This window comes from Typopeltis vanoorti, chromosome 26 (genome assembly GCF_054136105.1).
Source record: "Typopeltis vanoorti isolate ZY-2024b chromosome 26, IOZ_Tvanoo_1.0, whole genome shotgun sequence".
In the NCBI taxonomy this organism is placed as follows: domain Eukaryota; kingdom Metazoa; phylum Arthropoda; class Arachnida; order Uropygi; family Thelyphonidae; genus Typopeltis; species Typopeltis vanoorti.
Genome location: NC_143574.1, coordinates 19,781,377 through 19,808,255, shown reverse-complemented (window position 1 = coordinate 19,808,255; position 26,879 = coordinate 19,781,377). Strand labels below are relative to the sequence as shown.

At 37.2% G+C, this 26,879-nt stretch overlaps 1 protein-coding gene across 5 annotated transcripts in view; it reads left to right on the top strand.

Annotated features, from left to right (window-relative positions):
• The window catches only part of LOC150092386 (E3 ubiquitin-protein ligase LRSAM1-like), a 414,983-nt gene that overhangs the window by 372,996 nt on the left and 15,108 nt on the right, over positions 1-26,879 (top strand). For all 5 annotated transcript variants that reach the window (XM_090415009.1, XM_090415005.1, XM_090415008.1 and 2 more), the window contains 2 exons: positions 12,700-12,806; positions 26,321-26,504. In XM_090415009.1, the coding sequence (XP_090271135.1) occupies positions 12,700-12,806; positions 26,321-26,504 (291 nt within the window). The remainder of the gene's footprint in view (positions 1-12,699; positions 12,807-26,320; positions 26,505-26,879) is intronic.

Genomic DNA, 26,879 nt, shown 5'->3' with positions numbered 1-26,879 from the left:
GATATGACGTAGAGTATGGAAGTGTCGGGGCACGTAATTTAAAAAGGCAACACAGCGCCAGACCGGGGCTTTTTCTCTCGTTCGTCGGATCATCTGCCAGAGTCCCTTGACAGTCAGTCGTCTGCTCTTGTGGGAGTCATACTCTTCGTGCCCCGATGTTCGTCCCAGTTTTTTGGACGAAGCATCGAGCCACAAGTGAGGAAAGAATGCCAAGCAGTCCTTGAGAATCTGCCGATAGAAAGTTCTTCCAGCGGAGCTGAGGTCTGGTATGCAGTATAGACAGCCGAGCTTTGCTTAAACCTAGTGAACAGCAAGCACATGTCTTCAGTGTCCGAGATTCATCTAGCCCGAATCTGACGAGAAGGAAACAGCAGGTCGAATGGAACCAGCAACAAATCTGAAGGTGAAGCTGTATCCAGATGTGTATGATTTTCTAGCAGTTCCCAACTGGGTGGTAACATAGAAACCTTTTCTTTGTTCAATGAAAATGTACAGAAAGAGTGTTTATAACTTTTAATAGAACGTTTAAGTCTAGAATATTGTGATTTCACGTAAGGACTCTAGAAACCTAGTTTAGAAGACAGACTAAATTCCAAGACATGAATGTATAAATTAGAGTATGTCCTGAACATCTGTGAAGTGCATAACTTTAATAGAATTGTGTCATTAATCTTTGTATTTGTTGGAGTGTTATGTGGATTTGATACCTATGCTTGTTAAGATAGAATTAGAGAAATTGAGTGCATATATTTTATCTGAGATTGACATTGAAGTTAGTGCATGACAGAGTTAATCTTAATAGTGTTGAGTCATTAGCCTTTGTTCGAGTGCCATGTGGAACTAATACCTAAGCTTGTTAAGATAGAATTAGAGAGACTGAGTGTTATGATTTATCTGAAATTGATATTGAAGTAAACGTATGTTTGTCCAAGATCTTAGTAGTGACGGACCATATAGAGCATTGGGCAGATGAGGGTAATGTCATCAGTGAGAGTCAACATGGATTTGTGAAGGGGTGCTCTTGTTTTAGCAATATGCTAGCCTTTTATGATAAAGTTACAAGAGCATTAGATGAGGGAAAGGCATATACTGCCATTTTCCTTGACTTAGCAAAGGCATTTGACAGGGTGCCACATGATAAGCTGATATTCAAGTTGCAGCACATGGGTCTGGATGTCAGATTGGTCAACTGGATTCAGGATTGACTGTCCGATAGGAATCAGAGAGTTGTGTATGGTGGAGCAATATCAAAGAGGCAGAAGGTTACAAGTGGGGTTCCACAGGGCTCAGTACCGGGACCTATATTGTTTAACCTTTATATCAGTGACATTGTCCATGGATTGCAAGTGGATATTCGGTTGTTTGCGGATGATGCCTTATTAGTAATAGTGCAGATGCGGTAGCTCTGCAAGAGGATTTGAATAAACTAGATAGATGGGCAAATGAATGGGGGTGTCGGTTTAATGCAGCAAAATGTAAGGGTTTTGAGGTTTGACTCTATGGGAGGAGTTAAACTGGAGGAAGTAGGAGAGACGTGATCTGGGTTTGATGAGGTTTGAGGTTTGACTCTATGGGAGGAGTTAAACTGGAGGAAGTAGGAGAGACGTGATCTGGGTTTGATGATTGATAGAAACCTGAAATTTAGGGGGCATATTGCAAAGGTAGTGAAGGTAACACAGAGGATTGCTGCAATAATGAGAAGGACACTGATCTGCAGAGATAAAATGGTTATCATTCCCTTATATAAGACTCTGATCAGACCACACTTAGACTATTGTTCTCAGATCTGGTTCCCAGGATTTGAAGGGGATAAATTAACTGTGGAAAGGGTACAAAGGCGGATAACAAAGATGGTGTCGGGACTGTACAATGTTAGTTATGAGGATCGGCTGATGGAGTGTGGACTGTAGAGTTTGGTGGATAGAAGAAGGAGGGGTAATATGATTGAGACTTTTAAATGTTAAGAGGTGGTTACAGGGTTGACACTGGGAAGTTCTTTCGCTTGGTTGAGCAGCGTGAAGGAGTCATTACAAGGGGCCATCCCTGGAAGTTACGAAAGGAAACTGTGAGAAAGAGGGTGAGGAGTGGTTTCTTTGCATGGAGGGTGGTTGAACCATGGAATGCATATTCTGATGGAGTGGTGAGAGCGAGAACGGTCAATACATTTAAGGAGTGGTATGATAGACTGTGTTTCCTAGGAGGGACCTCCCTCGACGAGTCTTGATAGACTTCTGTTTCTTAGAAAAGACCTCCCACGATGAGTATTTCGACTCCATGGAGGCCTGAATAATAATAATAATATCCAACCTTCTCTTTCTGAATTGCAGAATGCAAAACTTTATGTCAGCTGTGTTGAACTAACATATACAGTACTTTATTCACCCTGCAATACCAGTCTTTTCAAATTCTCCTCAAGGATCACAACATTAACATCATTCTTGTTAACCTTCTCCAACTTTGCCTGCCTCATTTACATCCAAGCTACTAAATATTTCACTCTAAACGATATTATTAACATATAATGTCAATCACTAGTTGTCTCATTTGAAAGCCCTACAGAGCTCACTTATCACCTCCCTCCTTTTATACACTGCTTCTGAATAGAACTGCTGTTTGAGATGGCGAGTCTCACAGCAGATCTACTAATCAGTTATTATACCTCATTTGCTATTAAATTATTTAAGGAATTTGCAACATATACTGGAATATTAATTAAAAGAAACTTTAATGAATACTTCCTATATTTCGGAATACTGGAATTAATATTCCAGTATACGTTGCAAATACCTTAAATAATTTAATAGTTATGTGTTACCAACATATAAGGCTTTCTACAAGAAATACCTCATTTGCACAATTCAGAATCTGGAAATATCGTAGTATAATACATTTCCTTTTGTTGCCATTTCTTGTTTGATCTCTTCATGGCTGAAGAGTCATGACTTTATGAATAATTCTTCTCTCTCTATGTTCACTGGGCATCTACAGATGCCGTATGGTCACTCCGATGCTCGGCGATGTTCCACACCAGGCCTCGCCATGTAGTCCTGTTGTTTGCTTTTCTGGCAGCCTCAACTCTCTGAAGATCAGTCACTCCACACATGCCATCCATCCATCCATCCATCTCGTTGATGGTCTACCCCTGCCTCTTTTTCCAGGAACTTTACCTTCTATTACTATTCTGAGAAGTCCTACTTCCATCCTTTCTATGTGTCCAAAATATTTTAACTTTCTTCTGTCAATATCCTTAAGGAGCCTTAAAATTCTACAAATCTTTTCTAACACCCAGTATATGATATCCTCAACAGCCTTCTGTAACATCACATCTCAAAAGCAGATATCCATTTCTTATCTGACTTCTTTAGGTTCCAAGTCTCGCATCCATAAGTCGCTGTTGGAAAAACAACTGCATCTAAAATCCTCAACTTTGTTCCATGGAGATAGATCCATCCTTCCAGATTTTAGACTGGTCTCTGACTGTTGTTTTAGCCATTCCTAACCTTTTTCTGACGTCTTCTGAACAGCAATTATTCACATTAATAATGGATCCCAGGTACTCAAACTTGCTGACTTCCTCAATTCTTTCTCCATTAAGATACACTTGTTTCTCAAGAGCTTCTCTGTTTGTTTTTCCTTTGAGAACCATGATCTTTGTCTTGCTAGAATTGAGTTGAAGTCCTCTGTTATTACTGATGTTGTTAACTTTGTCAAGAATTAGTCTTAGTTCTTCCATGTCATTACAAAGGAGTACTGTATCATCAGCATACCTCAGATTACTGATCAATCTACCTCCTATCGTAATTCCTGTCCTGAGCTCATCCAATGCTTCACGCATGATGTCCTCTGCATATATACTAAACAAGTGAGGAGAAAGTAAACATCCTTGTCTAACTCCTTTTCCAACTTGAAGCCAGTCAGTCAATCCAACACCTGTTCTTACCTTGGCTTCTTGCTCCTTATACAAGTTGGCTATCAACCTGATAGTGTATTGAGGAAAACCCATTCTTTTCATTACTTCTCACAGTTTCACATGCTCAACACAGTCAAAAGCTTTAGAGTAGTCTAAGAAACACATTACCAGAGGGAGTCTGAATTCTTTATATTTTTCTATGATCTGTCTAAGGCAAAGGATCTGATCTCTGGTGCCCCTACCTTTCCTAAAACCTGCTTGTTCCTCGGGCATCTCTGCCTCAACTTTGGCCTCAATCCTATTTAGCATGATCTTTAATAAAATTTTGCTTGCAAGAGATATCAAACTAATAGTTCTATAATTCTTGCATGCCTTCATATCACCTTTCTTGTGTAGTGGTATGAAAACTGACGTCTTCCAGTCATTAATTAATCAGTAATTCTTATCCAAGTTTAATTTAGATCTTCCTCTTCTGTTTTCCTTCCACCATGGGATGATTTTCTCACTGTTATTATTTCTTTTTCTTGTTATGTGTCCAAATTATTTCAGAATTCTTTGAATTAATGATTTTTATCTTTAGCTTTTATCTTTGGTCACCATCATTAATTATCCATTATTATAAAATATAACTAGATTGCTTATGCCCAGTTCCTACTAACCTCCATAGAAAACAATGCCTTTAACTATCCAGTTGCTTGCATTCATTAAAGCAAACCTCTCTGATCTAGAGCCATCCCTCTATAAGTATAAAGTGGTCTGATTTTTGCACTGTCCTTTTGCATGATGTCCCCTTGTTTCCCAAACCTTTACATGGTTGGGATTGTAATGGCTATAATACTGTCATTGAATACCACATCAAGGATACTATTAATGCCTTAGTGTCTTAGATAATGACATGGTGCTGATTTATCTGGCTCTACTACCTTATTAACATCTAGCCCAGTGGTGGCGAACCTTTTTATGTGCGCGTGCCAAAAATTTACAAATTGAGTTGCTGACGTGTCGGGCAGTTTTTAATAGGGGAAAAATTAATCTAAGTTTAAGTATAATCTCTGGGAAAAATCCCATGTTACTCCTCTTAAATACTATTATTATAATTAAGGCTATTATAGCCTGTTTTTGTTTAGGAGTGACCCTTATTTAAATACATTGGCTATCAATACTCAAAGGGGTATATATATTTAGGGCATTATTAGTGAGTATAGAAGGCAATTAAGGTAGAATAAAAGATGTGGAAAAATTTGGTACACACCTTTAATGATTCTATGATGTCTTCCACTTCCATGATCTCGCTGAGGGTTGTTTACAAGCGGGGGGAAGCGTGGGGGTGTGTTTAGACGCGGGAAAAATAAGTTTGGATAACCTGGGTTAATATTAATAATATATATATAAATTATACATATATTATTTTGAATTAGGGCGCATTCTTGTGGGGGGGAGGAAGGGTAAAGACTATTGTGGCAAATGGGGCAGGGTTAACGGGGTGTGGAACCGTTTCGGTCGTGTGACCATCCTCGGAATTTTGTCGGAAATGAGTGTAGGGTTTGCCCTACACTCATTTCCGAGAGGAGCCCTCCACATAGCCTTTAAAGGAATGCGGAGAACCAACCAGGGCTTCTGACCTAATGTCCAATCCTCACCTTCTCGTGGTGCACCCTGTTGGGTATCTACTTTGATACTGAACAAACGAGGATGGGCTGGCAATTTGGAATTTAGCCGACCAAATTGTATTCTTATTGGTTAAACCAAAATAAAAAGTGATGGTACAACATGACAAAATTTCATGCTGGCTGGGGCGTCACCCGGTTAAACAAGGCCCCCGTTGTTTTCGCCAGGGAACCAGGGCGAACAGCGAAAAGTCAGCTACTGGAACAAATCTGAAAACAAACCCCAACTCAACATCACCAGAGTTAAAGATCAGTACTATCAACATAAGAAGCCTGAATGGCAAAGAAATGGAGCTAGCGGAGGAATTCGATAAGTACCAGATCGACATAATAGGGGTGACTGAAACAAAAAAGACCAAAACTGGTGAGATCTTTCTGAGCAATAAATACAAAATGTTATATTCAGGCAATGACAATCAAGGAAAAGAAGGAGTAGCCATAGTATTCAACACAAAATACGAGGCTAATCTTCTTGAATGGCAGTCAGTCTCAAGCAGAGTAATGTGGGCAAATATGAGAATGGGGAACTGGACAATGAGACTTATTTGTGCCTATGGTCCCACTTCTACTAAAGTAGAAGTGGAGGAATTTTTTGAGGCTTTAGAAAAAGCAACTGACACAATGAAAAAGGAAAAGTTGGTCCTTGTTGGGGATCTAAATAGCAGAGTAGGAAATGATTGTGAGACATACAAAAATATTTTGGGAAAATTTGGAGAAAAGAGCAAAGCTAATAATAATGGCAAATACCTGTTGGATTTCTGCTCAGGACATGGACTGGTTATTACTAACACCATGTTCCAACATAAAAATGTGCACAAATTCACATGGAGAGAAGAGGCTAGGAATAAGAAAAGTATCATTGACTATGTTATTGTTGATAGTGATGTTTTCTCCCTGGTGCAGGACACCAGAGTGTACAGAGGATTTGAAATTGGGAGTGATCACTATTTAGTCTTGAGCAGGATAAAATTGAATTTCATATTGACAAGAATAACATATAAGAAAGTTTTAAAGCGAATAAAAGTTGAGCAGCTCTCAGATGTGAACTGTAGACTAAAATACAGAAATATTATTGAAAAGAAAATGAAAGAGTTTGAGAACAGGAATCAAACCTTGGAGATTCAGTGGCAAACTCTGAAGAAAACATTGATTGATTCTGCCAGAGAGGCATGTGGTGAGGTTGTGTGCAAGGATAAAAAAATCAGAACTCCCTGGTGGACACAGGAAGTTAAAGAGGCAGTGAAGGAAAAGAAGAAAGCATATCAAAAGTTCCTGGCAAATAAGTCAGCTTTTACTCTTACAGAATACAGAGACAAATGTAAGAAAGCTAAACAGTATGTAAAACTAGCTAAACAAAAGTCATGGGAGGACTTTGGCAAGAATATAGAAAATAAATATCAAGAAGGTGGCAAAATATTCTGGAGGTTGTTGAAGAAGCTTAGGAATAGAGGAAAGAGTGCTGTAAAAGGAATTAGAGATGATAAAGGTGACATGAAAACAGGAGAAAAAGATATCCTTGAAGTATGGAGTAATTACTTTGAAAAACTGCTAAATGAAACAAGCAGTGATTACAGCACAGTGATAAAAAAAACACTGACCAGGCATGCAGGCAGGAATACATATCCATACTTGAAGTAGAAAAAGCTATTAAAGGCTTGATATGTGGAAAGGCAGCAGGAGTAGATGATATTTGACCAGAAATGCTGAAGTATGGTGGTATAAGAGTCTTACAGTGGCTGCACTGCATAGTTCAGTAAGCCTGGACAGAGGGACGAATTCCCGATGATTGGAGTAGAGCTCTCATAGTACCCATATATAAAAAGGGAAATAAAACTAAATGTGAGAATTACAGAGGTATTTCCCTACTGAGTGTTCCTGGCAAGATCTATGCAAGTATACTTGAGAAACAGTTGAGAAGAATTGTGGAAGAAAAGCTTGGTGAAGAACAAGCTGGATTCAGGCCAAATAGAGGCTGTCAGGATCAGATCTTCACTTTACGACAAATAGTCGAGAAAGCATGGGAATATAACAAAGATCTGTATTTAAGTTTTGTCGATTTGGAAAAGGCATATGACAAGGTGCCAAGAGAGAAGCTATTCAATACGCTGCAGTTATGTGGTGTCAATGGGGCATTATATCAAGCAATACTTAGTCTTTATTTGAGTTGTAAGTCAGCAGTTAGAATTGAAGGAAGTACAGGAAGATGGTTTAATGTTAAATCTGGTGTGAGACAAGGATGTACATTATCCCCTCTGTTATTCATTATCTATATGGATCACATTATGAAGGAATGTGGTATTGAACCTGATATCAAAATTGGAGATGTTAATGTCAGCTCTTTGCTTTATGCGGATGATGTTATACTTCTAAATAAATCCGCTACAAGTCTGCAAGATTCTCTGACTAAATTGAATAGCTGTTGTAATAGATATGGTATGAAGTTCAGCAATAAAAAGACAAAGACAATGAAAATAGGCAGAATCATTGAAAATGTCAACTGCATTGTGAATGGAGAACCTGTGGAACAAATAAAACATTTCAGCTACTTAGGCATGATTTTTACTGAAGATGGTAAATTAAATATAGAAATAGACAACAGAATCAACAAAGCTGGTATGGTGGGAAGTCAATTGAATAAATTCATATGGAATAAGAAAGAAATTAGTCGGAACACTAAATTAGCTGTATACAAGACAGTGTTCAAACCAGTTTTAACTTATGGATCTGAGAGCTGGGTTAGAAGTAAAACACTTGACCAAAGACTAGAGACCGCAGATATGAGAGTCCTGAGAAAGATTAGAGGTGTGAACAGATGGCATCAATGGCAATATCATATTAAAAATGAGGATATTAGGAAAGAACTTGACATTGTCAGCATCCAGGAATGCATTAGCAGAGCTAATCTCAGGTGGTATGGTCACTTAAATAGAATGGGAGAGGAAAGATTAGCAAAACAAGTGTTCTCTGCCAGGTTGGCAGGAAAACGACCCAGAGGAAGACCAAGATATAGGTGGATTGATACGGTACAAAGTGCCTTAGACGATAGAAATATAAGATCTGATAATGTTGGAGTCTTGACAAGTAACAGACTGATTTGGAGGAAAATTGTAGATAGGAAGTTAGTAATGATGTAATTTTTTCATGTAGTACTGTCATATCCTGTACACCCCTTGAGGGTACATGGCAGGAATTTGATGATGATGATGATTATTATTAATATTAACCCCGGTTATCCAAACTTATTTTTCCCGCGTCTAAACACACCTTCATGCTTCCACCCCTCTCTTCCCCCGCTTGTAAACAACCCTCAGCAAGATCATGGAAGTGGAAGACATCATAGAATCATTAAAGGTATGTACCAAATTTTTCCACCTCTTTTATTCTACCTTAATTGCCTTCTATACTCACCATAATAGCTGTAATTATAATCTAAGTTTATTTATTTATTTTATAAATTTATTATTATTATTTATTATTGAACAGGCTTTCCTCAAAAGGAAAAAGTTGAAAGACCTGTATAAAGAGAGAAGCTGGTTCATAACAAACCAACGTAATGGTATGGAATGTAGCAACATTATTAGAAACATTAACATAGAGATAGAAGTGGAAAGGCAGAAACAAATAGAAGAAAGAAATTTTAAGATAAAAATACAGGAACACTTAGCAGATAGCCCTTCAGCTGCATTCTTCAATAGACAATTCACAAAATTTTGCAAAGAAAGGACTATCACTCAAACCTGCATTGATGGAGAAGACATGTCCACCACTCAGGACATCCTTGACTCCTTTCAAAAACACTATAAAAGTCTGTTTGAAGACAATAATACTGTTTCCACCACTCAAGACATCCTTGACTCCTTTCAAAAACTATAAAAATCTGTTTCAAGACAATAGTACTGTTGGAAATTATAACTTTTGGTACATTAATGGCTTTCCTGTTCATATCCAAGATGGGCTTGCCAGACCCATTACAGCATGTGAAGTTACCACAACCTATAAAGAATGCCATACAATAAAATCCCTAGGGATAGAACTTTATCGTAAGGCCTGGGATTTTATTCTTCCCATTGTAGTTACACTGTTTAATTCTTTTCTCTCATCAGGATACATACCAAGTGAATTTGTAGCAAGCCATACTGTCCTCATTCCAAAACTTAATAGTGATCACACTTTAATCAGCAGCTGGAGACCTATTTTTCTAATACTTGACTACAAGGTATTTTTTCACGTTATCAATAACAGGCTCAAAGTGGGAATGAGATATATGAAGTACCAGGTTGAGCAGTAGAATTTAATCTATTTCTGCTATGTGATCTAATCTGGTTAGTTAATACAAAAAAGCAGTCAATGGCAGTGCTATTAGTAGACCACACTCAAGCATTTCATAATGTCTGGCATCCCTTTCTGTTCCACATCCTCCAGCAAATTGGTGTAGGTAAAAAGCTGCTATCAGTTATAAAAGGAGCCGATGCCAGTTCATCTACCTGCCTCCTAGTTAATGGGTTCCTGTCAGACCCTGTAAAAATTTGAAAAGGAGTCAAGCAAGGTTTCCCCTCTTAGTCCACTGTTCTTTGCATTGGTTCTTGAACCTTTCTTACAGGAAGTCGACAATACACATGCTGTGTGAGGAATAACAGTTCCTTCAACTATAAAGGAAAATAAGGTATTAGCATGTGCCAATGATGTAGTGGGAACTTTGAAGGATAATGATGCGATATATACATTTTTTGGTATTTTGGAAAAATTCAGCAAACACAGTGGATTAACTATTAATGCAGACAAGATGATTGTGTCTAGAAAAAGAAGAGGGTTGCTTTCAATTTCGATGTGAATTGTATATGTTTGTGTTGTTTGTTCAGGTGGCTTAGGAATGAATTTAATGTTTTGTGGCCAAAACATGAAATTCATTCCTAGGGGAAACAGGATGAACCATCCCAGTCAGAAAAGATGAACACAAATGACACATTAAGTACCTCTGCTACGTAAAACAGGCCTATCAAACCACGCACTCCAAACATGCCACAGAATTGACTGGAAAGGCACCAAGTCCCTACACCGCACCAAAACCTGGTGTGAAATAAAATTCAAAGAAGCTTGTGAAATGCTGAAACATTATCCAGACCTGAACAAAAATGATGGATTAATCATTCCAAGAATGTTGGAGGACCCATCGGCAATCCGTATAGCAATCAGAACAAGCCCAAACAGAAGAAAATCTCAATACGAGAGGACTTTAGAAATGTTTAATGTAGTTCCGTTTATAGTTTATTTTTATTTTAAAAAAATAAAATAAAATTATATTATTTTATTTTATTTAAATTTTTTTTTCCACAAGAGGTCAGGCTAGGTTAAATGATTAACAAGCATTTAAATTCATCTTACTTTTGTATAGTGCGGTGTCATGTAGCTTATATCTTATACATGCTGATATATATTATCTACCAATAATTGTCGGGACAACCCTGTTATTTGAAGTTATAGAACATTCCAGGTTTGTTACTAACATTAAAACCAGTGTACAGATGGTAAGAAACAGTGTTTCATCATAGCAGTTGAATTCTGGTAGTATGGCAACACTATGTGAACTCAGTGACTTCGAGAGAGGTGTTATCGTGGGCTGTAACATTGGTGGCATGTCCATACATGCCATTGCTGCTCAACTGGAGCATCTAAATTCAATGGTTGGTGAGGTGATAAACAAACGGAGATCTTCTGACATCACTAGGGCAGGAAACACCTAGGGTGACTGCCAAAAATGACTGTTAGGGACAGGATGGTCTTAAAATGGGTGGCATGCAAAAACCGCCTATAATCAGCACAGACCATCAGTGATGAGTTCCAGAGCACCAGTAACACCATAATGAGCACTAATACTGTATGAAAAGAACTTCATTTACTGGGTTTTCACAGAAGAGCAGTGGCACACAAGCTGAACATCACAACAGCAAACAAGGCAGCACATCTGGCCTGCTGCAATGAGCATGTGAACTTGACAATTGACCAGTGGAAAATGGTACTCTGGAGTGATGAATCAAGGTTCACCTGTTTCCAGTCTGATGGCAGGGTGTGGAGGCAGCCTGGTGAATGCTTGTTACCACAGTGTATTGTACCCACAGTAAAGTTTAGTGGTAGAAGAGTAATGGTGTGGGGTGCATTCAGCTGGTTTGGAGTGAGACCACTGGTTGTTGTCTGTGGTTCCATGAAGGTACTGCAGCTTAGTACCTTGATATTCTAGATAATCAGGTGCTGCCTACTCTGCAGAGTTTTTATGGAAAGAACCCATGTTACTATGACGACGACAATGCTCCATGCCACAAAGCTGCAGCTGTTATGGAATGATATGAAGAGATGGGTGTAAGACAACTGCCCTGGCCTGTGCAGTCCTGACATCAACCCCTTTGAACACCTGTGGGATGAATTGGAGCTGCAATTGAGGTCCAGAGCAGCATATCCTCAATCTGTTGCTGAACTTAGTGCTGCTTTAATGGAAACATTGGTGGAAACTTTCCCTCAAAGGGTGCAGGAGGTGATCAAAGCCATAGGCAGACATACCTGATATTAGTATCTGGCTACTGGTATCAATTGTAAATTGCTAAAGCATCTGGACAATTATTGGTAGATAGTGTATCATCAAATCCTACAGCCTTAGTAACATCAAGTTTGCTCAATTCCCCATATTCCTCAATTTCTCTTGCTCACTCATTCAGTTTCTCCTCCTCATCATCATCATCATTCCATTGCCTTCAAACTCTCCATGATGTCACAAAAATTAATTTTTGCATTGTCATTTTTCACAAATGGCTTGAGTCTAATTTGATATATTACAGTGTTAAGTTTCACACTCACTATGTGGATATATGGTTAAAATGTATGTGGGTTCAGATTTTGGTATTCAGGTATTCTTCCTAAACTCTAACCTTAATTTATGAGAAATAAATAATAGTACACAATTATATTGTGTAACCTATTCTTCCTCCTCCCTTTGCTGTTATTTTAATAAATAACCTTGATATATCTGATAAAAGTGAGGCTAGTCAAAAAATTGGTATAGTAATTGTTGAATTAAGTAAGATGATGATCATAACATCAACCTCATATTAATGTGTACTTAAATATTTACAGATTGGTGTCATTTGTGATGAAGCATGTATTGCTATCCTTGAAAAAACAAAGGATTATTATACAACACAAACTGGAAAAGAATCACTTGAACTTGATATTGAAGCAAGGTAAGGATTTTTCTCTTATAATAATAGTAATTTTGCACATGCAATAATATAGTTTCTGTCCATTGGCTATGATTCCCCTCCACGTTTTCTATACCATATTTATCTCCTATAACGATGCCAAGCATTTTAAAGGCAGACAAATGGATGGATGCTAGAAAGGATCAGTAGAACTTTAAGGCTCCTTAAGGATATTGACTGAAGAAAGTTGAAATACTTTGGATAGATTGAAAGGATTGAAGGAGAACTTCTCAACACAGTAATAGAAGGTAAAGTTCCTGAAAAGAGTAAGGGGTAAACCATCAATGAGATGGATGGATGGATGGTGTGTCTGGAGTTAGATTTTCAGAGAGTTGAAGCCTCCAAAAAAGCATACAACAGGACCACATGGCGAGTACTGGTGTAGCACATCACTGAGCATCTGTTGATCTCCATTGAACAGATGGATGGAACAATACCAAAAGACAAAGCAGACTTCTATTATTTCATCCCAAACTTTTACATCAATAACAAAGAAAAATCCACCCTTTCTGTTACTACTAGACAATATTTCACATCTAGTGCTTTTCCTTGTGCCTTCATTGGTTGAGAGATCAGGAATATCTTGATCAGAAAGTCCTCTGATCATTTATGTTACATGTTTATACTCTTGTATTCCACTGCCATCTTCTTATAGCTTTACAATCCAAATCAAACCTTGGTCTCCTGGATTTTTTGCTATTCACTATCATTTACTCTAGCAAATTAGTCCATTTTTAGCCTATTACACAATAAAAAAAAAGGGGGGGGACCTGTATCATACTTACACACATAATGATGTCAGATCAGACCATTATAAAATAATGGAGAAATCCATCGACAATCAACTTCTATAACTACTTCAAAGTATTTCTTCCTCCTCCCCACTTCTCAGGTTATGTGAGTATGGATTCTACCACAGTAGCTCTTCATATGACCTTGTTTATGTCACTGCTGTAGGCCCAATGTAATGGAGCAATTTGGAGAAACCTTGGTAGCTATGTTAGATGCCTCCAGGGCATATAGCTCTGTCTTTCACAAAAGTCACAAGAGACTTCCTGAGTAAGTCTTAATATGAACAAAAATTGTGCTTTCTCAGTTAATGTTTATTTTTCTATTAATTCAAAGTTCACAGCATCAGAACTACTCAGAAAACACATATTTCTTGATTATTTTCTATTAAAGCATTTTATACCTTGCAGAGATTGATCTCAAAAATTTTCAGAGTAAGCTATCATTTCCAGCACATCAATGTAAACTGAATATCTGCTAACTTCCGACTGCATGTGACATCATCACTCTTAAAATGAGGGGGGGGAAGAGGGGGACAGAATATTCACTGATGCATTATTCTTGAGTGAATTATGATCATGAGTTGCATATAGGTACTTTTAGAAAGTGGTTTATTTTAATTTCTAATTCATGCACAAAATTCATTCCCATTAACCATTTAATTTCAATTAGGAGCAAATTTAAAATTATATCTATGGAAGTTTTTTCATTTGGCTATGCTACTAACTATATATCGGGTTTTATCCTTTATCCAAATGTTAGCAAACACTTGGTAGTTATGTATCATTTTAAATTTAAGGTAAATGATAAAACTGGAATCTTGTAGTTTAGTGAATTTAACAGATGTTGAAAGTTTTCCCCCTTGGTTATGATATAAATTAAAGATGCCAAGAAATGATATTCTTGGTTAAATCCTTTATCTAAGTGTAAGTAAACAAAGTTTACACATTAAGTATCTTCATGACAGGGCTACTTGTACCCCTGTCATGAATATACTTCATGCAAACTTTGTTTGCTTACACTTGGATAAAGAATTAAACTAAGAATATAATTTCTTGGCATCATTAATTGTAGAATTTAACGTAATGCATTTATTTAGTGAATATAAGCGGGAGTTTCCCATCTCCATTCCTCTTGCTAAAGTATATGAAGCCATATGATTTTTGTGGAATCATTTTCATAAAATGAAAGTCTCCAGTAGTTTAGTAATAACTTTATTTACATTTTTCATTATTGCATATGCATTCCCTGTTATACACTTTACACAAAAAATTGTTTAAGAAAATCTAGAAATAATTGTACTTTAAAAAAAAAACTTCTAGCAGTCCAGCAAATCTGCTTACTAGAAAGCAATGAATACCACTACTGTATTTTACAGGGTGGTACATAAGTCATGAAGGGATTTAAACACTTTATCACTTTTTTTATTTGTTAATTTTTTTTTTTTTTATAATGAAATATAGAGCCTGGAGATTGTTTGTTATGAAAAACCACATCATGCAAATACCTTCCATTTTTTGGCTTCACAAAGACTTGGCCCTTTCTATGGCATGTTCCATGACAACTGTTAATGTTTCTGGCTGCAGCGTTCTAATTTCTACATGAATTTTCTCTTTCAACTGTTGGATTGTTGAGGCTTGTTCACATACACTTTTTCATTCAGATAACTCCATAGGAAGAAGTTGGGAACCATCAGATCTGGAGAGCATGATAACCAGTTAATTACAGATCTTCATTTACAAGGCGTATAAGTAACTCCTTTGTTACTTATAGGCCACCCTGTAGCAAAGTAATGAAAAAAGGAAAAAAAATTGAAGTGCTGTCAATTTTGTTATCACAGTAGCTCTAATTGCTTATGCATTTACAGTAAAGGCTTTGGAACACCAATAAGTGTTAGTGTCATGAATATCTTATTGATTACTGTATCTCGGCTGTAAAGTTGGTGATAAAGATATTATGATCTGGAGCTGATTATTCTGCTAAGGATATGTGACATTTCTGGATAATGCAGTGCTTCCCATATTTCATCAGTTTTATGAAACAGAAAGTTATCCGAAAAAAATTTGATTGGTATATACATACTTCCAGTCTCAGAACCTTTGAGATAAATTAGAACATCTGGCCAGAAAATAAAGGAAGAATAGTCCAAAATACTTTATTCATATTATCATATAATGCGGAAGAGTTTACTAAGAAAGGTGTCTGATTTGGAAGTGGTAGGACTTTTCCTTCCTGAAACTTAGATTTTTCATAAATCTTGCAACAGACAAACTAGCCAGACAAACACATACAATTAACAGACATAATAGACTAGTTTCATAACTTTAGTTGATTCAATTGTAATTCAAAGACAGAAGAAATTTTGGTGTATATCAAGAAAAGTGAGTCAAAGTATGCTTTACACACACACACACACACACACACATACAAAATGCTTTTTTTTTTAACAAATGCTTTTATGTGAAAAATATCCAAAGTTAACTAATAACACCCTCCATGGAAGTTGGCAGATCCTTTGTGGGAGGTTCATTCAACTGACAACAAATTTATCATACTGAATCTTAAAATCCTTAACACTCCTTGCATTAACAACATATTCCGGTAGTACATTCCATTCACTCACAATTCTCTATGTAAAAAATCTACTTCGCACACACACTACTTCACCACACTCTTACATATGTAACTTCTAGGGATAGCCTCTGGTTCTTCCCTTCTCACTTTCTACTCTTTGTATAATCCCCTCTGGATTAATCTGATAAAATCAACTCATTAACTAAAACACCTCTATCATATCACCTCTTTTCCTCCTATCCATCACACTCTGCAATCCACATTCCTTCAACCTCTCTCTCCATAGCCAACATTCCAGAGTCCTGATATTTTTCTTAGTTACTCATCTCTGAACCCTCTCCAATGTTTCTGCATCACAATGAAAACCAGGTGACCAAAAGTGATAACATTAGTTCAAGCATGGTCTGATCAGTGCTTTATACAGTGGTACAACCGCCTTCTTATACCTACATGTTAGTGTACTTCTTATCAGAGCAGCACTATGATGTGCAGCCTTGAATCTCATCTATTTCCAGCGGTACAGCACTATCAATATAGTACAGAGATATATATCAATATAGACAGAGATACTATCAATATTTCTGCACTCCAAAATGCAACACGTTGCATGTATTAATATTAAAATTATATCCTCAATCCTTTGTCCAGGTCAAAATCTATTCAAAATTTCCTGAAGGAAATTAATTTCAGCAGTGCTGCTTATAATTCTCTCCAACTTTCCATCATCAGCAAACATCTGAAGATCCCCAGTCAGTCCACATGATATATTATTCACAAACCAGTTGAGCAGCAGACAGCAGAGGCTCAATAACAGAAACCTAGGGCACCACTAGTTACCCTCCTTTTTCGAGATATTGCTCTATCACTGTTCTCATTGTCTGCAACTTTACGCCACTTATCATGTGGTAGTCCATCGAATGCTTTTGCAAAGTCCAAAAATATTGGTCTCTCTCACCAAAGCAATTGGCCGTAGCTTCTGCCCAACACTATTCCCACCCTTATCATACCCAGATGGCTCTATTGCATCATCACCCACAGAAAAAGCCAGTCTTCTGGCTTCTCACTTTGCTTCCAACATGCATAACTGACAATGGTAATGTCCCCCAACCATTCCAGACATCCAATATACAATGCCCCTATATCCTTTTGCCAGGATGAGATCAGAAACAAAAAAAGATTGTCCAAATTAAACACAAAAAAGTCTCCTGGCCCTAATGGCATTCCCCTAGTTGTCCTGAAAGTTTGTGCACCAGGACTGACTCCTATCCTATGTCACTTATATATACTCCACTAGAATCTATCCCACAACCTGGAAATTGGCGTATATTCAACCCATTCCCAAGAAGGGTGACAAGTCACTGCCATCCAACTACTGCCTTATCTCGCTTACCTCAGTCCTGTCTAAAGTAATGGAAAAAATCATCAATTCCCAACTCCTACTGTTGGATCGCAACTTCTTCTAAATCACGTTTTATCATCTTACGATTCTCTCTCTTTAGTATTTAACTAGTTGTAGGCTGATATATCAATCGAATATGAAGAAAATTTATATTATACTGTGCCACTACATATTCTGAATTGCAAGAGCAATTTAGATAAATCAACCCTCAAATGTATTAGGTTATCATAAGCTGATTTTAGGCCGAGGTTTTTATTCTTACTACATAGGGTTCCCGCTAAGATTCGTATTATTTTAATGAGCGGTGCAATGAAACAATCAGGCAAATACAAGATTCAATTCAAATAAAATTATTTAATGCAGTGTCACAAATATTACATCATAACACAGTATTTCAACAGGGACATTATGATTGAACAAATATAAAGCTCTCATTAAGTCACTAATATACTACTCAACTGAGCTTAAACTTTATAATTAAAGATTATATTTAACAGATCTTATCCTTCTTATTACAAAGAACTTATATCATAACTCTACTCTGATTAAGGTTACATTTCAAAACATTTTTAAATATCAAATCAGTTCAAGATATTCAGAAGAATACAACTCATGAACATTCAGACATTCGTTTGTAATTCTCTAGGCTCAGTTAATCAATTTTAGTTCATGTAAATTCGAGATTCCTAAATTACAACAAATAGGCTTCACAGTATTCTCATTCATTTAATGAACATTTAATTAAATAACATAGCATTTATCATTTGAAGAGGAAAAAGTCTTAGCACATCACATATTAAATCTTGACTCGCTGAATACTGCAACTAGGAACAATTTACTTTTGGAGGAATTAATTTTCGTTACTTCTCGCTAAGTATAGTAAAGATAATCTTACCAGGATATAGCTTCAACACATCATAAGTAGATCGAACAACAATTTTTAAGTCCTTGCTGACTTTCACTATGTAGTAACACAAACTTAAAAGAATCTTCCATTTCCGCAAATGATTTATAGACTTGGGAGAATATAATCTTTATGCACTTGATTCTAGTAGTAAGACTTATACGTTGGTTAGACATAACTGGTAATTAATTTACGGAATTAACAACGCATATGAAGTATTTAATTAAAGATAACTTTAATGAATCACTTCTATATTTCAGCAATGTCACATTGCCATCTTTAGGAACATAAAGATATGGTACGTGCACTAAGGAACTAACAAAGCAAATGAGGAAGAATGTAAGAAACTAATTTTGTTCCTAAAGTCCTAATAGTGCCCTCTTGCGGGCTAATTTGGTAGTCTTGGCAGTTGGGCTGAAGTTCTCATAATGAAAGTCTCCCAAATTTGGGGCAGTTTCATGCACCCAAATTTGTTGAGGTTAGGAACGTTTTTTAGAGCTGCTGAAGATTCTTTGAATAATCTTTCGTATTTAAACTTGCTGCGATGGATTATTTTTGTTTTCTTCCAACGAATTTTATGGTGGGTATCTAAGGCATGGTCTGCCAACCCAGAGCGGCTGTACTGGTGAAATCGGATGTAGTCTTGGTGTTCTGAAATCCTGATATTTGTTGTTCTGCCTGTTTGGCCAAAGTAGGACAATTTGCAGCTGCAAGGGACCTGGTATACACCAGGTAGGTCTAGGGGAAGTGGTTGGTCTTTGGTAGAGCGGATAAGGGATGCCAACTTTTTATATGGTCTGTAACAGGAAGTAAGGTCATATTTTTTGAGGATATTAGTTATTTTTTCAGAGGTGCCCTGGATGTAGGGGATAGTGATAGACTTGGTGTAGTCTTTATTCTGGAGGGGGGGAGGGGGGTTGTGGTTTACAGGTTTTAGTATTTTGGGGATTTTTTTGGGGTTATAGCCATTGGCTAAGAAAGTGTTGAGGATGTGGTTTAGTTCCATAGTCAGGGCCTTGTCATCTGAGCAGATTAATTTTGCCCTGTTATATAGTGTTTTTATCACCCCATATTGTTGTGAGGGGGGGGGGATTGCTGGTGAATGTATCTGCCAGTGTGGGTGGGTTTTCTGTAAACAGAGAAACCCAAAGATCCATCAAGCTGGTGGGTGATTAAAGTGTCTAGGAAGGGGAGGGTGTTGTTTTCCTCTTTTTCTAAGGTGAACTGGATTCTGGGATGTTGGTTGTTTAAGTGTGTTAGGAAGGAGTGGAGTGTGTCTGAGCCATGTGGCCAAATAGCAAACACATCATCTACATAACGAAGCCAAGTAGTGGGTTTTTGTGGGGCGGAGTTTAAGGCTTTCTCTTCCAATGTCTCCATAAAGAAATTGGCCAAGGGCGGGGAAAGTGGTGAACCCATGGCTGTCCCCTCTATCTGTTTGTAGAACTTTCCTTGCCAAACGAAATAGCCTGAGTTCATTGTGAACTCAGGCTATTTCGTTTGGTTCTATTATAGTAGTTCTATTATATGAAGCGTGAACTATTATAGTAGTTCACGCTTCAACACGCACTAGGAGAAATTTGCATGTTTTCTCACAACAACCAATCAAATGATATCACAAAGAATCTTCTGGATAAATTAAAATTACATACATTACAGTTTCTAATATTATTATTAAAAGAATAAAGCAAAAAAAATAAATGACACTTTAATATAGAGGCTTTTCATGTCTATAATATATTTAAAAATTACATAAATAAAATTTACTAACAAAACTAAAAAGGAATTACATGAATAACATTTTATAAGCAAGAAACTAACAAAATAAATTTAAATAAGTCCTGCTTATGATATGGTAGATGATGTTAATTATGAATGAAGTATTATTACTTATAAATATCTTCATTCACAATTTAACACTACATTACCTTGAAGGTACCCACCTAATAAACAACTGCCATTATGGATTCCGTCACTGCTGAACGACAGGAGATCTGCTCACATATGTCACCATCTCTGGACAAATGCCATGGAGAAGTTTGTGGTTACACTCAATATCTCCAAAACGTTTGACCGGGACTGGCACAAAGGCTTACTAAGCAAACTGCCATCATTTGATCTGTCCCAGGACTTCTGTAGTTGGATTGCCAGCTTTCTATCTGGACACACACTGTGTGATGGTAGATGGTTCCCTATGCTCTCACCATTCAACTTATGCTGGGGTTCCACAAGGTTCTGTCCTCTCACCAACCCTTTTCCTGCTATATATATCAATGAGCTACTTCAATTGACCTCCAACTCAATATGCAGTTTTTCAGATGACAGCACATTACATTCCTTTCTTCCCTTTCATTTGATAAACATTACCCTACACAACTCGCCTCAACCTACAGGACATCAAACCCCCCCTCAATTCTAATCTCGAAGCCATCCTCCAATGGGGTTCGGATAACCTCATCAATTTCAGTGCTAATAAAACTCGGTTCTGTCCTATTTCCCATAAAAAAAAGAACCATTTTTTCCCAGTATTATTTTTGACAACACCCAAATTTCCAAAGAAGTTGATATTTCTCTTCTCAGAATTGCCTTGACATCAAGCCTCTCCTGGCATAAACACGTCACAACTATTGCATCCTCAGCTTCTAAAAAACTAGGATTTCTCTTTCACTCAAGACGTTACTTCACCCCTGAACTGCTGTTAACCTTATACAAATCACAAATCCACCCAACCATTGAATACTGCTCTCACATATGGGGTGGGGCCCCAAAAGCTCCCTCAAAATGCTTGACTCAATACAGAAGAGAGCAATCACTTATTAATGACCCATTTCTTATCAACTCAGATGATCAGTCTCTACATTATGTGTATTCTACAAATATTTCCATGGAAAATGTTCGTCTGAAATAGGATCAATAATTCCCCCACTTAGTGCTAAGCTCATTGGAACATGTGCGGCTGCTGCTCAACATCCCTTCACAGTGCACCTAGAAACAAGCAGATCAAGTTTCTTTTCCTCCTCCTTCATCCCTGCAATTGCTGTATTGTGGAACAGTCTCCCTCCTGTTGTGTTTCCCAAGGAATACAATTTACAGTCATTTAAGTCAAGCTTAAACCTCCTTTCCCAACCCACTACCCATACACGGTACTAATGTACTATAGGTTGATCAACCAAATTCTCGTGTATGGGCTCAACATTAAAAAAAAAAAAGTGTCAACCTGCCATAATTATTTTTCCTTCTGTTTGCCATATAGCAGAACAGTTCCCTTGAATTAACCTTGGCCTGACCAGCCAATCTCCTCTCATATGCACATTTTCCTTCTTTACCAAGCTCTTCACTTTCTTAGTCCGTAGTTTATACTCTTCATGTATCTGATTGCCACCAAATGTCTTGTACCACCTCTATAACCTTTTTTTTCCAACACAGCTTGCTTGATTTGACTGTTCATCCATTTCACTCCTACTCTATATACTTGCCTAATCCTTGGTATGCAGTTATACATTTCATGTGTCAGATACTGTTTTATGAATTTCCATGCACTGCCAACATCTTTTCTGCACAGCTCGTAGTAAATATTCGTGATTTTGCTCAATGTACTCACCATGGGTGAGTGGACAAGCATATTTGTTGAGCCAGCCAATAACCACAGTAGCCACTCTGCCTTCAATCAGGGAAAATGACCATGCAGTCTTATTCTTCAAGGTTGCTAAATATGTAAAATTCTCAGTCAAAAAAGGTTTATGTGGGCCTATAAAGCTGGTGATTATGACAAACTGAGGAGCTATGTGGCATGGCATAAGAAGCTACAAGCAAAGAATGTCAGTATTGCATGTGAAGTTGTTAGGGATTGTTTGAGAGAAGTGGCATCAAGCTTGCATACCCAGGATCCGCAGGATAAATTAAGTGAGATATAAATTAATGAGTAGCAATATAAAGCAGAAGCTGAAAAAAAAAATTATGGAAAAAAAATAGATCAACATGCTCATGAGGAAATACATAGCACAGACAGGGATTATTATCATGGTATGGAAGGCTAAAATTATGAGAGAAAAATCAGTTGATTAGATCATGGCTAAAGAATTTTTTTCACTGTGTAGTTTGTAAGAGGAAGAATGACTATGGAAGAATACCTTTAATCAAGTTTCTTTTCCTCCTCCTTCATCCCTGCAATGAAGGAGGAGGAAAATGAAATTAAGAAAAAATAGTTGTTACTAAGTTATCATTTTGCAAAGGTGCATCATCCAGGTAGGGATTTTGCAGTTGCTGATGCAATAGAGACTGATGTCAGAAATGAGGTAGATGAACAGTTGAAAAATATCAATGTGAATACAGCAGTGAGATTGATGGCATGTCAGCTGTGTGCTATGCGAATGTGCAAGAGAATTGACAATGCCTCTGATGGCTCAATCTAAATCTTAGCCCTGGCAAGGTTCCAAAGGATTGAAAGAGGGTAAGACAGTTCCAGTATTGGAAAATTTGGTTAAATTCCAGTAGCAGGTGGAAAGGAATGCAATACTCATTGGTGGGCAGCATGGCTTTGTAAAAGGTTATTATGAATTAGTAATTTACTCACATTTTATAACAGAGTGACAGTAGAATTAGATAAAGGAAATGGTTTCACCATGCTACTGCTGGACTTTGTAAAGGCATTTGACAGAATACGCTATGAAATATAGGAATGGATATGAAGCTGGTAGCATGGATGGGAGAGGGGGGGGGAGTGGCTGACAGACAGACAAGCATGAGAGAGGAATATATTGTGGTGTGGACTCTTGGTTGACTTGCAGAGTGTCGAACTTTTTTGTACTAGGGCACTACTGTTTACTTTGTATATTAATGATATGGAAATATTCAGCTGTTTGCTGAAGATGCAAAACTTGAGGAGAACAATAGTTGATAAAGGTGTGATTTTAATAAACTAGTAGAATGGATGAAGGATAATGGTTCTCAGCTTATTATTATACAAAAGGTTATGCTCTTTGGGATGAAAATATTACATACTATGTATTACAATTATGGATTACAGGAAATTGATTAGGCTCGGGATTTAGGGATGATGATGGACAGAGATTTGAAGTTCAGAAGCCATATTGCAGAAGTTGGCAGTAAAGAACACTGACAAATAGAGACAGAGAGATTATTCTCCCACTTTATAAGCCTACGATAAAGCTGCATATGGACTACTGTGTGCAGATTTGGTCATCTGGATTTCTTGTGAATGAAGAAGTGGTGAAAAGGATTCAGAGATGAATGACCAAGCTGGTGAGAGGTCTGTGGAACACTCCCTATGAAAATAAATTGAAGATGTATAGGTTGCAAAGTTCAGTTGACAGGTAGAAAAGAGAATACGTGATAGAAATTTCTAAGTAATGTGATAGAAATTTTTTCAATACATGATAAGTAGAGAGAGAGAGAGAGAGAGAGAGAGAAAAACTAGGGCAACCACTGGAAGTTGTGTAAGAGTGTGGTTAGTAAGGGTGTACAGACTAGAGTGGTGAATGGCTGAAATGGATTGCTTGGGGGGGGATAGTTCTGATTGTCCTGATGGTGAATGAAAGGAGCAGTTTGATAGGTATTGTGTGACTAACTATTATTCATATTGAATCTCCTATGATGTCTTCTGACTCCATGGAAATACTGATATAATAATATTAATAATGTTGTAAATAATCTTTAAAATTATGGAGCTATTACCAGGAAATCGAATTTATTTATAACACGGTAGCAGTTTTCATCGTTTTACTGTAATGAATTTTAAAGAATCTTGTTGAATTCCTTAACTGTCATATATCTTGTCACCTTACTCACCTAAAGGAAGTACCAGAAACTGCCAGGAAGAAGAGAAAGGTGATTTACTAAAAGACTTTTGCAAACATTCCATGTGAGATTCTAGTTCATAGTTCTATTATCAGAGTCTTTCAGAGGAATGATTTGGTTTTTCATGCAAAATGACTAGTGGAGTGCCCCAAGACTCTGTACTAGGACTGCTACTCTTTAATATGTATATTAATGATATAACAGAAGATTTAAGAGCATTATCAGCTGTTTGCTGGTGATGCAAAACTGGGAAGGACAGTAGTTGATAAGGTGATGTAGATATCATATAAGATGATTTAAATAAATTTGGCAGTGTGGGCAAAGGACATTGGTTCTCAATTTAATGTTGCAAAATGTAAGATAATACATGTCCAGAATGAAAAAATTACATATCTGTATCATATTGATGATACCAGATTATAGGAAATTGATGAGGTTGGGGATCTAGGGGTGATGGTATATAGACATTTGAAGTTCAGAGGATTTATTATTATTATTATTATTATTCGTTACACCTCCAAGGAGTCCGAAGACTCATCATGGAAGGACACCTCTCCACCTCTACTACCAATCATTTTGATCAATGCCATTTACCGCCCACCACAACTAGTATTTTTTGTCTGTAAATTGCGTGCTCTGAAGGTCTGATTTGTCTGTATGCAAGATGAAAAACCCGAGTTTCCAGGAGGAAAAACCCTGCTACCTCCGTATGAGATCGGCTAACTCAACTTCGATTGAAAAAGTCCACGTAAAGATTCCTCCCATCACGATAAGAATTGAACTTAGGCCTATTCCAATCGAAGGGCGCAATGTACCATCATTCTTCCAATTGTGCTATGGAGGCGTAATATATTGCAAGGTTGGCAAAATAGCTCAGAGGATTACTTGGATGTTGAAGAACACATTGACAAGCAAAGATAGGAGGTTATCATCCCTCTTTGAAGGCCATGATTTGACCATATCTTGACTACTGTGCACAGATTTGGTCACCTGGGTTTCTTGGAGATCAGGAGGAAATGGTGAAGAGAATTCAGTGATGAGTGACCAAGCTAGTGACAGGTCTGTAGAATGCTGACCTGTTAGGATTGAAATTGTGTAGGTTGAAGATTGAGGGTATGTAGGTTATAGAATTAGGTTAATGGACAGAGTAGAGGGCACATGATAGAAACTTATAAGTTACTAGATTCTATTAGCTTCATACAAAGAAATTTTTCAATGCATGAGTAGTAGGATGAGCACAACCCCTGGAAGTTGTGAAAGAGTGTGATTAGTAAAGGTATGTCAGACTAGGTTTTTGTTTGGAGAGTGGTGAATGAGTGGAATGGGTTGCCTGAGATAGTTATGAGCCCCAATAGTGAACAAGTTTAAAGACTGGTATGATAAGTGTTGTGGGAATAATGGTTGGTGGGGAGGGGGGGGGGCTCCTGCAATGAGTCTTTTGACTCCATGGAGATACTCATATAATAATAATAAATATTCATGCACTATCTACCCACTCAATATCTGGGATGCTACATACTTCTTATCTCTACTGGTAGCTGAAGTTGATATCTTGACACCTACTAACAAGATCTCTAACTTCTAGATATTAGTGCATCAAGTAACTGGTCACAGAGATGACTGGTTTGTAAACAACCAGATATTGAGTATCCAGAATATTTTAGAACTCATTGCCCTGCAGAATTGTACCTAAGGAAATGTACCTAATACTTGATGCCTTTTATTATTGATCTAGGTGATAATAGATTGTCCATCATTACAACTTTAAGCCTTTATTAAGAAAATCTGTAATGTCATACTAACTTAGGAAAATCATTTACTGCATTTTTGGACAACTGAGATAAATTTTCATACTCACAAAGATTTTTGTATTAGCATCCATTCCCTTTTGACAGAGGCTTGACAACTTAATTGCTGACGTGATGTGTGTGTGTGCGTGCGTGCATGTGCGCAAGCGAATCATGTAATTTTTTACATACAAGATTGCTTAAGAAAATTTTCTTTCTTCTTCAGTTTAATGAAAGAGGTGCTGACACCAGAAGATCTGCCTACACCATCAGCACCATCTCCAGAAGAGGAAGAAGAAGAAGAAGACAGACATGTGGAATTGTTAACACCATCTGCTCCAATACTGTCACCAGACTCTGAAGTGAAATTGTGGTGTCAAATTGAATGTGTTGTATGCCTTGATAAACAGGTGAAATTAACACAAGAAATTTTTACTGATATTAATGCTCTTTTAAATTATTTTTATAAAATTCTTGCAATACCACCATAAATCACCAATGTCAACAGTTTTGAAACCAGATGTGACTTGTTAATGATAGCAGTAGTGTGCTTCCTAAGTCACATTACATGCCGACATTTAAGACTGTGCAGATCCTGAGATAATACTCTAGACCAGTGTTTCCCAACCTTTTTGATGTCGCAGATCCCCATGTAGCGAATGTTAATATGTCGCGGATCCCCCCCCGTAGCAAATGTTAATTCACTGCAGCCCCCCATAAAATCCAAAATGGAAATTTTTTATATTTTACATATCATAAAGATGAAGAAATAAATTACAATTCTA